A 15,483-nucleotide genomic window follows, 5' to 3' on the forward strand; every position below is an offset into this window, starting at 1 on the left:
CAGTAAAAAGTATGGTCTTGTCAATATTCCAATGTACAGTTTTGCTTGTACAGTTGTCGTGCTGTGAAGGGTGCTATATACATACAAGTAATTCATTAATTTCCTCTACGACTAGCTCCACACAATATTCAGTTTGACAAGACTACAAAAGAGTATGGTGGAAAAGTAGGCAATCTGAACGTGATCTCAGTGGTTTCACACAGCTGTTAACCGCCACCTGAAGGCGTACAACCAGGGACGCACCGATCCGATTATTGATATCGGATATCGGCCCCGATAGGACTAAAATAGCTAGATTTTATATAGAATATTAAGAATATTATATAATAATAAATAACAATTCAGTACATTTATATCTATGGGTTAACTTGTTACATTTAGTTTCACTAAGTTAGGAAAGTAATGTTTTAAGTCAAGCCTGATGTCGCCTTGCACAAAAATAATGATCCCAGTCTCTTCCACACAGTGAGGCATACAGTTTATTATTAATTGAACAAATGGGATCGGTATCGGCCGATACCCCAAAGCCCAGTTATTGGTATCATCAGGACTGGAAAAAGTCGGATGGGTGCATCCCCTACTAGTACGTACAGCGCAAGATGACATCTGGTACTAGAGACCTTTGGGTCGACTCGTGTAAAACAAACACGTCCCACGCCCCCCCCGATAGCCCCTTATCGCGGTAACTGGCCACTAGTTTTCACATGAGCAGCACAGCAGAGTCACATTATTTATTATTAGCCACAGGCCAGAAGGCAGCTTCCAGGTGATCTGCTGCCACCGTGTCGTGCAGCGACCCAGGAGAACAGGCCTGCTGCTCTGGAACACTGTTGACACAGGAGAGGCCCGCACTGTTTACACTCCTCCGGTGAACAAGAGAATGACTTTTAAGACTGGCGGAAACTAAGCAGATAATGTCAATAATAGGTAGATACAGGATATGGTGTTGACTCGTATGTCATATTGGAATAAACTGCCAGTACATCTTACTCAGATAACCAGTAAGATAAGTTTTAAAAATAATTTGAAAAGAGCATTGAGAGAAAAAGAAATTAGTTTACATTAAAGAAAAACACAGATACTGTAGTTTACACTGTAAAGATATGACTGTCTGAGAGTTTAATCCCTTTTATTGTATTTTCTGTGATCCGATACTCTGTGTGTGTACTGTAATGCTATTTGGAATAATTTTTATATGTAGGAATATTGGAATATATTTTTAAATGTATGCTACTATAATGTTATGTATGTATGTACTGTTTTGTTGTGTGTGGACCCCAGGAAGACTAGTAGTTGCTGCGGTGATGACTAATGGGGATCCGTAATAAAGATAAAGTAAGGAGCGTTTTCCATCAAACATCTATTTCACACCAGTCTGACTGGAATGTTTCGGGAAAAACATTCATCCATTTAAAAAAAAGGATAAATGTTTGCCTGAGGCGCTAGAGGCCGAGGTCTGGTTCAGAACAGTCAAAACAGGTCACTGGACCACAGTGAGGTCGGCCGAGCTCAGAATGAAATGCAGGTTAGGCAAATACATTCTCAAACACTTACTCAAACACATTCTCAAACACATTCTCAAAACACTTTCTCATAAATAGTCTGCATCGTTGCACAGCAACAGTCCTACACACACAACTAGCTGCCTGATCGCAGAGGTTTGTCTCGCGTGGGAACGTGCTGCACTCACAGCAGATACACACAAACAGGCGTGGAGCGTTAAGCTCTATTGCCCAGCACTCGGAATGTCAATAAAAACCTTGATTGTCGCCGCTCAAGTCCGCGTTGGCATGTGTTGTTTTGGTGGAACCGGGATAACCCGTATAAATAGGGTGGCCGCCCGGGTGGCGCGGGGTGGCTCGTTACTTACGTAGTATGCACCACACCATGTGTACACACAAACCTCCCAGAGAGGATTCAGTCTATTGTCACGGGTGGCTAAGCCGTCACCTTTCCTCAACCCATCCCTAGTAATCCTGCTTCCTTATTCTCCATGCAGATGTCTTGATGGCTTATTCTAATGTGGCAGGTTTGTCATAATTCCTAAGGCACTGAGAAGGGGCTGTCTCTCGGAGATCAAATTAATGATAGTTTGCACGGCATATAGAACGGACATTCATACACAGCAACGCACCTCCAAACAAGGTGTGATAAACATGAAGTGATATATTTTCCTTGGCATGAAACAGGAAATAGTATTTACCATTAGGGACCTGCATGACGCTTCTTTCTCTATTCAATAACGTTTTTACCCTGAGGGGTGGTGGCCGCGGTTGTTGTTGTATTCAGTTCAATGACGTTGCGTGTCTCCTGTCCGTCATGCAGCGCATTCAGGCCCACAATCTAATATATATATATTTTTAACAAGTCGACTATTCATTTGAATATAGAATATTCATTGACAGCGCTACTTAACAGGTACTGCATCACCCCTGAGTGGAACATGGAAAGCCAAATAAATAAACTTAAACTTTCCCCCACTGTACCGAAAACCCGTACCGAACCGTGACTTCAAAACCGAGGTACGTACCGAACCGAGGGTTTTTGTGTACCGTTACACCCCTAGTGCATACGCTCCTCTACATCAGGAACTAACGAGACCGGCAGAATTAAGAGTGACACGTCCATAACCGTCAGTGGGATCCGTCCCGCAGAAACATTCCAATGCCCGTCGCTCTCTTCAGGACACCGGTGTGCACCGTTGAACGTTATTCTTTCAATTCGTTCATTCAAAGATTTGCCTCATATTGTTACGAGTCAGTTTATAGTATAATAATGTGCGGTTGGTCTCAGTGGTTCATCCTCCCTCCGTTGTTATTGCGCCTGTCGTCGTCTTCCAAGGCTTTATCCAGCCAGTCTCTCTCCTGCTCGGACTCCGAGTCGCTGGCCTCGCTGCGGGCGTCGGCCGCCAGGAGCCGCGAGTAGTTGACCCTCCGCTGGCGAGGCGCCTTCCACTGGAGCAGCGCCAGACACAGGCACCACAGCGCCAGGCCCACCGCCGTGCCCCTGAAGAGCCAGGCCGCGCCGAACCTCTGCACCACGAACCCCCCGGAGAAGCTGCCCAGGCCCAGCCCGAGGTCCAGGGTCAGGCCCCGGTAGACCCGCCTCACGCTCCGCTCGGCCCCCGGTGTGGCCACGTCCTGGCACTGCGCCCGCACCGCCCACCAGAGGGCGCCGCCGCTGAGGCAGCTCAACAGCTGGGCGGGGAGCGCGGCCCACGGCGCCCAGAGGAAGGAGTAGTAGAGGCACTGCAGAGCGAGGCTCGCCGCCGCCAGCACCAGCACCCTGCCCGGGCTGAGCACCTTGGACAGCCTGCCGGCCAGCAGGGGGAAGGCCGCCTGGGAGAGCAGGCCCAGGGCCAGGGACGCCCCGGCGTGCAGCTCCCCGCTGCCGTGGTCCTGCATCTGCCAGAGGAGGAAGTTCTCCACGGCCGAGCCCGCCGCGCCCACCAGGAAGGTGGTGACGGCGCAGAGGAGCGCCCGGGGGTTCCCGCGCACCAGCCGTGCGGCTTTGAGGAGCCCGTTGGCCCGGTCCTGCTTCTTGTTCAGGTAGAGGGGCAGGCGGGCGGCCAGAGGCACGGCCAGAGCCATCAGGCCGGCGTAGCAGAAGAAGTGCACGGCGCTCCTGGGGATGCCGCCGCCGCCGCCCCCGCCCCCAAGGCGACAGCTCAGGTGACTCACCAGTAACCCCGCCCCTCCGACCCCGCAGGCGCCCCCCAGGAGTCCCCACACCCGGGTGCTGCCGCCGTAGCGGTCGGTGGCGTCGACGAAATCCAGGTACTCGTAGAGGCCGTCGTCCGCGGTCCATTCCAGAGGGGCGGACAGAGCCTCCCACAGCGACACGACGATGAGGAGCAGGAAGAAGAGCTGGTGTTGGACGTCCATCACCTTCAGGCTGCCCAGGAACTGGAGACGTGCCTCGTCTTCCGCCTTCCTCTGCTGCCGCTCTCCTGCCTCGGCCTTCACCAGGGACCTCCCGGGACGCCTCGCCTCCGCGGACGAGGGGACGTCGAGTGGATATACGGTGGGTTCTCCCGCGCTGTCGTTGACCGCGTCAGGTGCGATGGTTTGAGAGAGCTGCGGGTGAGAAGTCTCATCGACGAGCACTTCCTGGCGCGGCGTGCTGGGAAGTGACGATGCGCTCGTCAAAACGGGAGGAGGAGGTTTCGTGGCGTCGCCGACGGTCGAAATGTCATTAGATCGCGAGACAGAATGCGTCGGGAGAGTTGGCACCAGCAGGGCGGGTCCGAGTCCGCTCACGGCAGCGGCGCCCGGGTCGGACGCGTTGCAGCGGCCCGCCTCCATCTCCACGCTCGCGGAGGGGATGAGGACCAGCGCCAGGGCGGCCGCCACCGAACAAACGAGGGAGCCCGTTATCGCCAGCCTCCTCCGGTCGTAGTGCTTGGACAGCAGGGTGGCCAGAGGGCGCCAGAGGAGCGAGACGAGGTGCTTGGTGCCCATGACGACGCCCGTCATGGCGGGGCTCAGGCCCAGCTGTCTGAAGTACAAGGTGAGGAAGGGCAGGGCGCAGGCGCGCCCACAGCAGCACAGGAAGTGGAAGGCACCGGCCAGAGCGAGGGCGCCCTTGATGTCGATCCGTTTATTCCCCCTCATCATGACTGCCGGTCCAGAGAGTAAACTCACTGTTCAAATGAGTCTTCTTGCATGGACGACCTGGGGGAGAGGGAGAGGGAGAGGGAGAGAGAGAGAGAGAGAGAGAGAGAGAGAGAGAGAGAGAGAGAGAGAGAGAGAGAGAGAGAGAGAGAGAGAGAGAGAGAGAGAGAGGAGAGAGAGAGAGAGAGAGAGAGAGAGGAGAGAGAGAGAGAGGAGAGAGAGAGAGAGAGAGGAGGAGAGGAGAGAGAGAGAGAGAGAGAGAGAGAGAGAGAGAGAGAGAGAGACAGACAGAGAAGCCAATGTAATGTTACTAAGCTCAAAGCATCTAAAGAAAAGAACGTGGTATTGATGAGTGTACTAGTTTACACATCCATTCATAAAAATAAACGTTGATTGATTGATTGATTGATTGAAAAAGTGTATTAACAGATTGCAGAATGGGTACAGTACAGTACAGCTCAATACATACAATTGTTAAGGGGATGCAGACCAGAGAAAGACTTTCGTCTTGTTTACATCAGAGTCCCCCATTTTCAATTAATTGTAACATATATGACATACAGATAGACAGTACTGCTGCATCTATACATTTATGACATACCAGATTTGCATACAGTAGTTTGTGATACAAAAAGTGTCCAGAAAAAGATATACATTTGACGTAGAAACTGTACATTGGAGGAGGTTGGGTATATTATTAGCAATAAAACTACAAATAAACTTGCTGGAATTGCATTTGTTTCTAACAACATAGAGAATTATTTATGAACTTCCTGGAAGAGCAATACTTTCTAAGATGGAGGTGAAAAAGACGTCAGTCACTTCGAAGCGAAAGTAGCAAAAGTACAGGACATGCAAAAGGTCCGCACAAATGTTGTGTCTTAGAGAAGGGGAACTACACATTTCTATATTTAATAATAAGCAGCAACATCCATAACACCTGTCGGGTCGCATGATACGCACCTGTCTCTCTCACCTACTGTAGCTTCTAAAACCCCACTAAGTCCACGTCACACACACAGATCACAGCAGGGAAACAAAACAAGGAACTAGTGTTTACCTTCTTGACGTGCGCCAAACCAGTGGTTTTTAATGTTTGCTTATCAGTCATGTTTCCACAGTCCTCTAGTCTCGACTCGAACAGCACCTGTCGCCTTCGGAACTGTGGACTGTGGCGGTGACGCCGTTTACACTTTGCGAATAATAATCACGTCTATAGCGCCCCCAGAGGGTGGGTGGGTGTCCTCCATGCAGCCCAACCTCTGTCCACATCATCACAGGTAAGATTCAGGCTACATGTCAATATCATGGTATCAAACAGACCCAGGAACAGTTGTTTTCCCTCAGCTGCCACTGTAATCATAATAATCTTAACTACCTACCTTATACTATATAGTCTACCCATAGTCTAACTCGCATGTAGCATGTACAACAATGTATATGGCCTATTTATATATTTTGTATTTACCGCATATATATATATATATATATGTTTGAATACACCTGCATAATCTTTTCTATACCTATTTATGCATTATGCCTATAACCCATATAACTCTGTATGATAGCATGTACAATAATGATGTATATAGCATGTGTATGTATATATATATATATATATATATATATATCACTGATTCTTGAGAGTTGGGACAAAACATGTCCTACATAGAAAAGTCAAATTTATATAAAAAATTAAGAAATTCATAATGATTGACATACTCACAAAGTTACATCTAAAGGTATTGTGTATACTGATGTTATGTTTTAGCACATATATTTGTTTTTTGGGGGATATTTGTTTAAATGTATAATCTGTGGTTAGAAGCTCCCATGTTAATTATCTTGTCCTCAGCAAGGGGTCACATTATTGACCAGCCCAAAAAAGCTTGAAAGACCTCTCCACTTGTGAAAACATACATATCAAATCAAAGATAAGGGTTATACATGTATAAAACAATGCATGCCATGAAACTCAAATAATATTGTCCATAGAAATCTACCTATCAAAGTTGTGTCCTCAGTTTATGTCAACTCTGTCAGACCTTTTCATAAACCTAATTAAATCAGGCAATAGCATGGCCAGCTCTATCCCTGAGGACCCCTTTTCCTTCCCCTGTATAGACCACTACACTTCCGCGTTACATTGAAATCAGGGAGGAGATTGCGGGGGGGTCAAATGAATGGATGTGGACGAGAGCCGTGATGGAAGTGGTTGCCGATACGGCTGTGGGGATGCTAGAGACATGATCGAATAGACGTTTATGCGCCTCGCTCTCCTGAACACGGCGTGACCCATAACTAATCGATCAGAACTAAATCGGCAGAGAAAAAGCCCATTTTAAAGCACCTATTCCGCATGGACATGCGCAGAGTGCCCATGGAGTCTGGACGACGCGAGATGACGCTCGAATGAATGTGGACTGTTCTATCAGAGGGGGGAGCTTCGGTGGCCAATGTCCTTTCAGCCTTTCAGCCGAACAGGATAATGAAGAAATGATCCCACTAAATGGCCAGACGCGTCTTATGGCGACATCTACAATTACCTCATTGAGTGCAGCGGTCTGTAGCCACTTACATGACCATCGAAGCTCCCCCCTCTGATGGAACAGTCCACATTCATTCGAGCGTCATCTCGCGTCGTCCAGACTCCATGGGCACTCTGCGCATGTCCATGCGGAATAGGTGCTTTAAAATGGGCTTTTTCTCTGCCGATTTAGTTCTGATCGATTAGTTATGGGTCACGCCGTGTTCAGGAGAGCGAGGCGCATAAACGTCTATTCGATCATGTCTCTAGCACCCCCACAGCCGTATCGGCAACCACTTACATCACGGCTCTCGTCCACATTCATTCATTTGACCCCCCCCGCAATCTCCTCCCTGATTTCAGAATCCCGGAAGTGTTACGGTGTGGTGAATGCAACACTACCACACATGGTCTGGTAAGTTTTACACTTTTTAATATTTTAGACAAACAATGTCAATATTCCGATGGTCACAGCTGGAACATATCAACACCGTCTCTCCGTTATTATACTTTTAAAAAACAATAGTGGATTGAATTCAAGTGTTTCAGTGAGATTATTAAGACAGCTAGCAACTGCCAAAAAACTAGCTAGCTGTACTGCACAATACAGGCTTGGAGGGAAAATGTGTGCCCTTTTGTCAACTCTGTCAGACGTCAACTCCATCAGATTTAGTGTCTGACGGAGTTGACGTGTAAACTGACGGAGTTGACAAAACCATCAATAACCTCATAATATGCTATTATTATACTATTTTTGAACATGGTAAAGGATTTAAATGTTATTTCAGAGTTGTATCTGCACAGAAGTGTGCATATAATACAGGGGTGGCCAACCAGTCAGAGACTAAGAGCCACAAAAATTACTGTGGTACCACAAAGAGCCACACCATATACCAGCGTTTCTCAACTTTTTTTTCAGTCACGGCACCCTTCATGTGTTTATAGGTCTCACCCTCTGGCCTCTGAAGTTGCTAATGTCTTTTTTATTTGGGCCTCACAGGGTTAAAAGTACCCTGTGAGACCCACGGTTGCAAAATTACAAAATCACTTTTAGCCATTTAAAAAAAGAATGTTTATTTAAAAAATGTTAAAGGGGAACTATTTGACTATTTCTTTCACTATTTGGGCACTTTTACACAATTCCTGTGAGTCTATGGAACACCTAGGTTTTTTTCAAATGGTGAGGTAAGTACCACGTCCTTCCTTCCTCTAGATTTAACGTACGGTTTGTATTTCTAATCAAGTACTCAAAAACCGCATTTTTCTATCTCAAGATCTTAAGCCGTTTTGAGGCTGGGCTCCAACCACTGTGTGGCCTGGTGCCAACTGCCACATCAACTGCCACATTATTATGCAGCTGAGAAATCTCTGACATCACAGATATGCAAATTTTCAGATGACTCAGTTCAGTGAGGGTGAATATTGTGAGAGGAGAATTGGAAGAATGCGCCAATATGAGAATTAGAGACATAGATCCTATTAATATAAGTCCACATAGCTAAGAAACAATGGTAAACACTGAAAAAGGCCATTTATAAGATAGTTCCCATTTAAGCACATGTATAGTCAATTGGTCCTGTTGTTCAGCCTCACAATGCTATTTGATAGTAAATGTGTTTATATGTCCCACCCTCTGGCCTCTGAAGTTGCTAATGTCTTTTTAATTTGGGCCTCACAGGGTTAACCTCTTAAGCCCGAGATATACAGTAAAAGTGTATATTTTCAGCATTACGTTTGATTACCAATTATTTTAACTGTTATTAGTGAAATATAAGATTATAGAAATCTCAGGGCATTGAGTCGGAAACCGGCGCATATTGACAGGAGGAAGTGGCACATCCAAAAGTGAGTGTAGTCTTTTGAAGGAAGAGACTCACTTTCAAATTTTGAAAAACGACCCTACCCAGCTCACACCTGTGAGGATTGGTTCTTTCCCCACCACAGGCTTCTTAAGGTACTGTGATGATTGGTCCGTTCCCCGCCACACACTCCGTTCCTTTAAGGTACTATGTTGATTGATGCATTCCCCGCCACGCGCTCCGTTCCTTTAAGGTGCCGTGTTGATTGGTGCATTCCCCGCCACACGCTTTTGGAGCAAGTATCAATCTCATCCCGCAGCTGTCACAGTTTGTAATTAGCGCCCCTGAAGGCTTTATATACACAGACCTCCTTGCTATCGATGTTGGGTCGTTCTGGAATACAACTGCATATACCTACCATTCCCCGTCGCTGTTCCTGTCTTCTTTCTCTCCAGGGCCCTCATTCATCAACGTGACGTGGAAAATGTTCTATTTCCACACGTAAGCACAGAATTTAGAATCAGTGCACGCACAGAAATATTGGGATTCATCAACCGTGCGTACACAGGTCCTATGCTCCTCCGTGTTGATGAATACCACTTTGTTCTACCGTCAATGCTCGTGCATGATTATCCATATATGGTCATGAAAGTGATGAAACCCCCCCCATGGGATGTGAAATAATGGACTGACCCGAGCGGAACTCTGAGAAACTTCACGGAGATTGTTCACTGCTGTCGAACCAAGAAGACACAACGCGTGTTATGGGATAAATAAAAGGCGGACTTGTAAACGGTGATGTCAGATATCAACGGCTCCCTAAGACCATTGCTGAAATTCTGCCTGGACAGCTCAAAATACTAATAAAGACCGTTCGTTGACCACTGTTTGGCGTTGGTTGTGTGTCATTATAACCGTGCTGTAATATGAATGCCTTTATTAGTTGTGTTCGATTGGCTATATGATTTTTAGAGGCATCTATTTTGTTGTCGGTATTACCGACAACAAAATAGATGCCTCTAAAAATCATATACTATTAGGTAGCCTATATGGATTACATATAATAGCAGCCATAGCCTACATTATGCAACAGTAACTTGCGCATACCAGTGTATGCGACGGACCAGTGTATACCTTATATCATATCATATTCATATAATAGTTTACTCAATCAGCATACCAGCATGTAATATGTTCTTTGTTAGAACTCAACTCGTTATTATTTTGCACATAGATTGCAGAAATACGGGAACGTTTTGATTTACATTAAAAGGCTTTGACATTGTAAAACTAAATACGTGGAATTCTGTAAGCATAATACAAGTCATATCACCCACACGATATGCTCTGTGTCCAGAGCATGTATGCTTTTCATTCATTTAAGACACATTATTGCAAGGGTTTTGTAATACACATACACCCTGGTGTCATTGCAATGCGTTTTTTTATTCTTTCTTATACAGTAAAAAGGGGGAAGAACACTATATCGTGGGTGTTCATATGACTTGTATTCTGCTTACAGCTTCGAAATTCCACTTGTTTCATTTAACGTAAAGCCTTTTAAATATAATCAAAACGTTCCCGTGTTTCTGCGGTCTGTGCGCAAAATAATAACGAGTTGAGCTACGCGGAGCGCAGTCAGTCAGTACACCCCGTATATTCCGATAACGCTATATAAACCATGCTGCATTCATTCTGAGAGAAAGATCTATTATTCCAAATGCTATTTATAGGGTTTTGACCATAATTACACTACTGTTGCTATTTTACAATGAACTATAATGAATTACGGTTCATACAGAACATGCCAGTGTTGAAACTAATGCACAGAAGCTCATTTCCTTGTTGTAATAATATATTCTACCACTGGGCGTCAGCTAAGTGTGCTTCGAGCTGTGCGTACACATAAGCACGGAGTCAAGTTCAAATTGAAATTGATGAATCCCACTCTTTGCTTAGAAATGGTCGTACGCACAGGTTAAGCACAAATCTGTGCGTAAGACACGTTGATGAATGAGGGCCCAGGACCTTTTTGTGGAGAACCGCTGTGGAGAACCTGGTTCCCCGTTTGGACTGCGCCTCGTTATCTGCCCGCGTTGCGCTCTGGTGAGTTTTTGGAAACAGTCCTTTTTGGATTATCAGTTTTTTGTGTGTTTGGTGAACACTGAAGAAATACCGTTTTTGTTTGTACTGGACTCAGCTAAATTGTGTGTTAGGATAACACTGAAGAATTCCGTTTTGTTTCGCACTGGACTCAGCTAATTTGTGTGTTAGAATAACACTGAAGAATACCGTGTTGTTTTTCACTGGACTCAGCTAACTTGTGTGTGGTACACCGAAGATCAAGTCACTTGGGATTAATACTGGACTCAGTCACCTCTCTGCCTCTGTGTGTTCGTTGGGCTGTTTCTGATTTCTCTCTCTCTCCGTTTTCCACCGTGAGTGAAAGCTGGGAGTATCTGCAGAGCCGCTACAACGTCACATGCCAATTCCTCACCACTATCTACTGGGAGTATCTGCAGAGCCGCTACATCGTCACATGCCAGATCCCCGTTTGTTTGATTACTGTACCTCATCCATCTTGTGACTCTGTAAATAAATACGCCCTAGCTTTTGGCTAACTCTGAACTTCCTGTCTGTGCCGTTGCGTTTGAGGTCGGTTACAAACCATAACATTACTAGCCCCTGTCAATCATCTGATTTCTGGATTCACTTTTTTATTTCTCTTATTTTTTGGGATTATCTCCCACAAACCTGAACGTTATTGCCATAAAACAGAACGCAGTTAGTTTCTCTACCTTTCTGTGAACGTCTTGCAAAAAACGGTGTTGCAATATGATGAAAAATGGTGGAGAAATTCCCTAGATTCAGATACCAAGAACATGCAAATGGACTATTTAAAAAAGAAATTAAATTTGTATTCTACGTCCTTGTGGAATGAGTGACATAAAAAAAAAAAAAAAAAATTAAAAAAAATTATAATATATTTTATTTTTTTTTTTATGGATGGAAGAGCCGCACATTGACGGGCAAAGAGCCGCATGCGGCTCGCGAGCCCCGGGTTGGCCACCCCTGATATAATAGCATGCATTAATACACTTCTGACTTTTAGAGCATGGACAGGCTGTGGTCTGCTTATTGAATAATTGTCTTACTTTCCCAGCACATGTGTTAATAAATAAATATAAATATATCACTTGTCTACGTTGATTGATTGATGTAAAATATGGTGCAGTGTGTAGTTTTCACTACCAAACATCTACACTCTTGCCTCTTATAGAGCGGGGAAGGAGTTCCATGTTGCCCTTTCACAGTGGCGGCTCGCCACCGGGGGCGCTAGGGCGCCGACCCACCTGTTAAATGAGAGAAGAAAAAAAAACTTAATAAATAATATAAACATGTTTAAAATGAATAATATTTACTAATTTTAAGTATGTTTGTGTTTCCAATGCACAATATAACTTAATTTTACAAAGATTAATAATAGTTTTCCTGAACAGGAAGTGACGATTCTGTCTGATATAGACCTTTTCATTACCGTAGCCGCAGGCATTTCTCCTCGCCGTATTTCTCTCTGGGCTAGGCGCAATTGCGCCTGGAGTGCGCGTGCCCGCCGTGCACTGGTTCATCGCTGTATCCGTCGCAGCCACGCGCTTTGCGTTGAATATGATGTATTATGATGGAACTCGGGCGCTGGTTTGAAACGACCTAGCAAGCAGCCGAGCGTCTAAAAGCTCTCTGATTGGCCGACGCGGTACTTTCCGTAACCGCAGTTTGCAACATGAGTTTATGCTGTTGTTGTGTTGTGTGATGCAGATATTTGTCTTGGAGCGTGATGGCAAGTTCTTTCAACGGTTAGGCTTAGGCACTCTTTCAAAGTTGGTTAAGGTTAGAGTTTGTCTTAGAGCATGGCGATAGAACACCAGGTAGTTTGCAGGCTGTTCGAGGCGGACATGGACAAAGGCACTCACAGTACTTGTTGGCTATTAACAAGCTATATTATGGATGCAGTGTGGAGGGACATGCATGGACAATGGATGGACATCAACACAGGCTGGATGGACAATGCCATGGAGTGGATATATACTTTATCAACAAGCCCTTCTGCCAACAACAAGGTAGATTCTCTCTCTCTCTCTCTCTCTCTCTCTCTCTCTCTCTCTCTCTCTCTCTCTGCCACTCAGATAACGCTTCTCTCTCTCTCTCTCTCTCTCTCTCTCTCTCTCTCTCTCTCTCTCTCTCTCTCTCTCTCTCTCTCTCTCTCTCTCTCTTCTTTTGGATTTAAAATACGTGGATTATGGCTTGTTCAATATCGTCTATGTTTGAATGAATGAAAACTTTATTAACAGATTGCAGAATGGGTACAATACAGTACGGCTCAATACACACAATTGTTAAGGGGATGCAGACCAGAGAAAGACGTTTGTCTTGTTTACATCAGGGTCCCAGATTTTCGATTCATATCGATAGTTTAATAGCTAGCCTTGGCTCGTTTAACAATATGCAAAATATGTGTACAGCCCTGTACTCATACTGAAGTTATTCTTGGTATATAATACTACATATACAAGGTCTGATTGTGTAACGAATCGATTCCACGTCGCGCTGTGTGTGAGAGAGAGAAGGAGAGAGAGGGAGAGATCTGCGTGTGTTTGGAGACGGAGCGAGTTTTGTTTCTAACTTTTCTATTTATATATTGTGTTTCAAGTTGTAAATTAGACTATACTTTATTTGACTGGTTGTGTGTTGTTGTAGTAACAGCTGAGCGACTCGTTCATAAGAGCCGATTCATTGCCGTGAGCGTGAGTCGAATCGCTCACGTCTTGCCATGAGTCGGTTGCGTGGTACTGTACATGTTTGCAAAATGTTTTGGTATAGCGCCCCTAGTGGAGAGAGAACCAGCAGCCGCTACTGCCCTTTCATATCCCAGAAGGGATACAAGACAGAAGAAAAGTTATTCTTGTTACTGTTTACTTACAGTAGAAGCCCTTAGAAGTCCAGCTTTTACTGCTACTCTACCAATACTCCACCACTCCACTTTGTGACTTCTATTGTTCTGGATTTCACACCTCCACTGCCTGCCACAGGCTGGAAAGATTTTCATCTTACATTTGTATTCGTCACAAATGTCCCAGCCCCATCCAATTTCTTAGCTTTTTTCACTGTTTATTTATCATGCATTGCAACACTAATATATGGTACAGTAGCCCAAGTCAGACTGCCCATATAAAAATTATCTTGGGGGTCTGAGGGCAGTAGCCCCCGACCCCCTCTCTGGGGAAGCAGTTACCCTCGCTTTGTTTACTGCAGAAAATTAACTTAAGCACTTAAATTAAGTACCCTCGCTTTGTTTACTGCAGAAAATTAACACCTAGTGCTAGTTCTAAACTGACATCGAAGTGACATTGGAGTGGCAGAAGGGACCCGATTCTGAAAAGATTCATCTGTACATCATCAGAGCAAAGGTGCACGGTGGTAAACTGTGGATATTTCATCTTAATATCTTTATAATAATTCTTAATATAGGACTGGTTCATGCGTGTCTAGATTGCTGCATCATCCTTTCTCTGACTTTCCATCCATAGTGTAATACATTATGGTATGGAGTGATAAACAGGATAATTCTTTGCTAGTCAGTTGTCACAATTTTATCAGTTGTAATATACCCTAGGATTATTGGAATGACTGTCTTCTTGAATTTTCTCCCACTGCTTCCACTGAACATGGATTTTGTCTGCACAAGCCAGTGTGAAGATGTTTGCAACATCTAGTTGTAGAAACTACGCACTGCAGCTTTAACGTCAATCAATCAATCATGTTTAGTAAATAGATACCTGATTTTATAGTCTTATTCTAATACATTTTCATGACTTTTGTATTATAAGAAAGCATGGCTAGACAAAAATTGTCAGTTGAGGAGCGAAGGAGAAGAAATAGAGAGTACCAATGAAAGAGAAGAGAAAAATTACACAGTGACAAAGAGAGCAAACATGCCATGCAAGAGTAGGAAAGACAAAGGTGGAAGAAGAGGGTTCAAGACAAAAAAGTTATAGAAATAGACAAGCTGGGAGAGGTATCAGAGAAAAGAGAGAGGTCCAGAAAATGTGCAGATAGAAAAGGTCCCATGAAGGTGCGGTGCTGGAGCCTCGGCAGACACCCCCCCAGATCAGGATATTCTAGATAACAATGCCAGACAGCGCAGAGAGTCTCTCAGACAGGAACAGAAACAAAGTAAAATGCGAAAAAGGCATTCAAGAGAAATACAAACTTTAAAAGAGAAGATTACAAATGTAACAAAGCAACAAAACAACCTGAGAAAAACAATAATGTGCTGAAAAAAGGCTACAAATACATCACCACTGGACTCTCCAGGCACGGAAACAAAGAATATGCTATCAGGAAGCAAAGTAAGGAATCAGAAAATCCAAAAGGCCCTGCTATTCCACCACATCCTCAGAAGAGAGCTGAAGACAAACAAACAAACTCCTGGCCCAAACTCTTTTAAAATCTTCGAAAGGGGATGGGTGCATTTGGAAATTTTGCA

At 44.8% G+C, this 15,483-nt stretch overlaps 1 protein-coding gene across 1 annotated transcript; it reads right to left on the minus strand.

The window, feature by feature from the left end:
* Positions 1-40: 40 nt before the first annotated feature.
* On the minus strand, positions 41-5,806 carry mfsd6l (major facilitator superfamily domain containing 6-like). Its single transcript, XM_084328963.1, has 2 exons — positions 5,674-5,806; positions 41-4,673 (listed from the first exon to the last, which is right to left on the minus strand). Exon 2 carries the CDS (start codon positions 4,614-4,616, stop codon positions 2,790-2,792), a length of 1,827 nt encoding a protein of 608 aa, XP_084185089.1. The 5' UTR covers positions 4,617-4,673; positions 5,674-5,806; the 3' UTR covers positions 41-2,789.
* Between the last annotated feature and the right edge of the window lie 9,677 nt (positions 5,807-15,483).

The sequence above is a fragment of the Notolepis coatsorum genome, assembly GCF_963971535.1.
Source record: "Notolepis coatsorum genome assembly, chromosome: 14".
Lineage (NCBI taxonomy): Eukaryota > Metazoa > Chordata > Actinopteri > Aulopiformes > Paralepididae > Notolepis > Notolepis coatsorum.

Excerpts from the sequence above, each read along its gene's own strand:
- mfsd6l (XM_084328963.1), bottom strand. The coding sequence starts at position 4,616 with ATGATGAGGGGGAATAAACGGATCGACATCAAGGGCGCCCTCGCTCTG.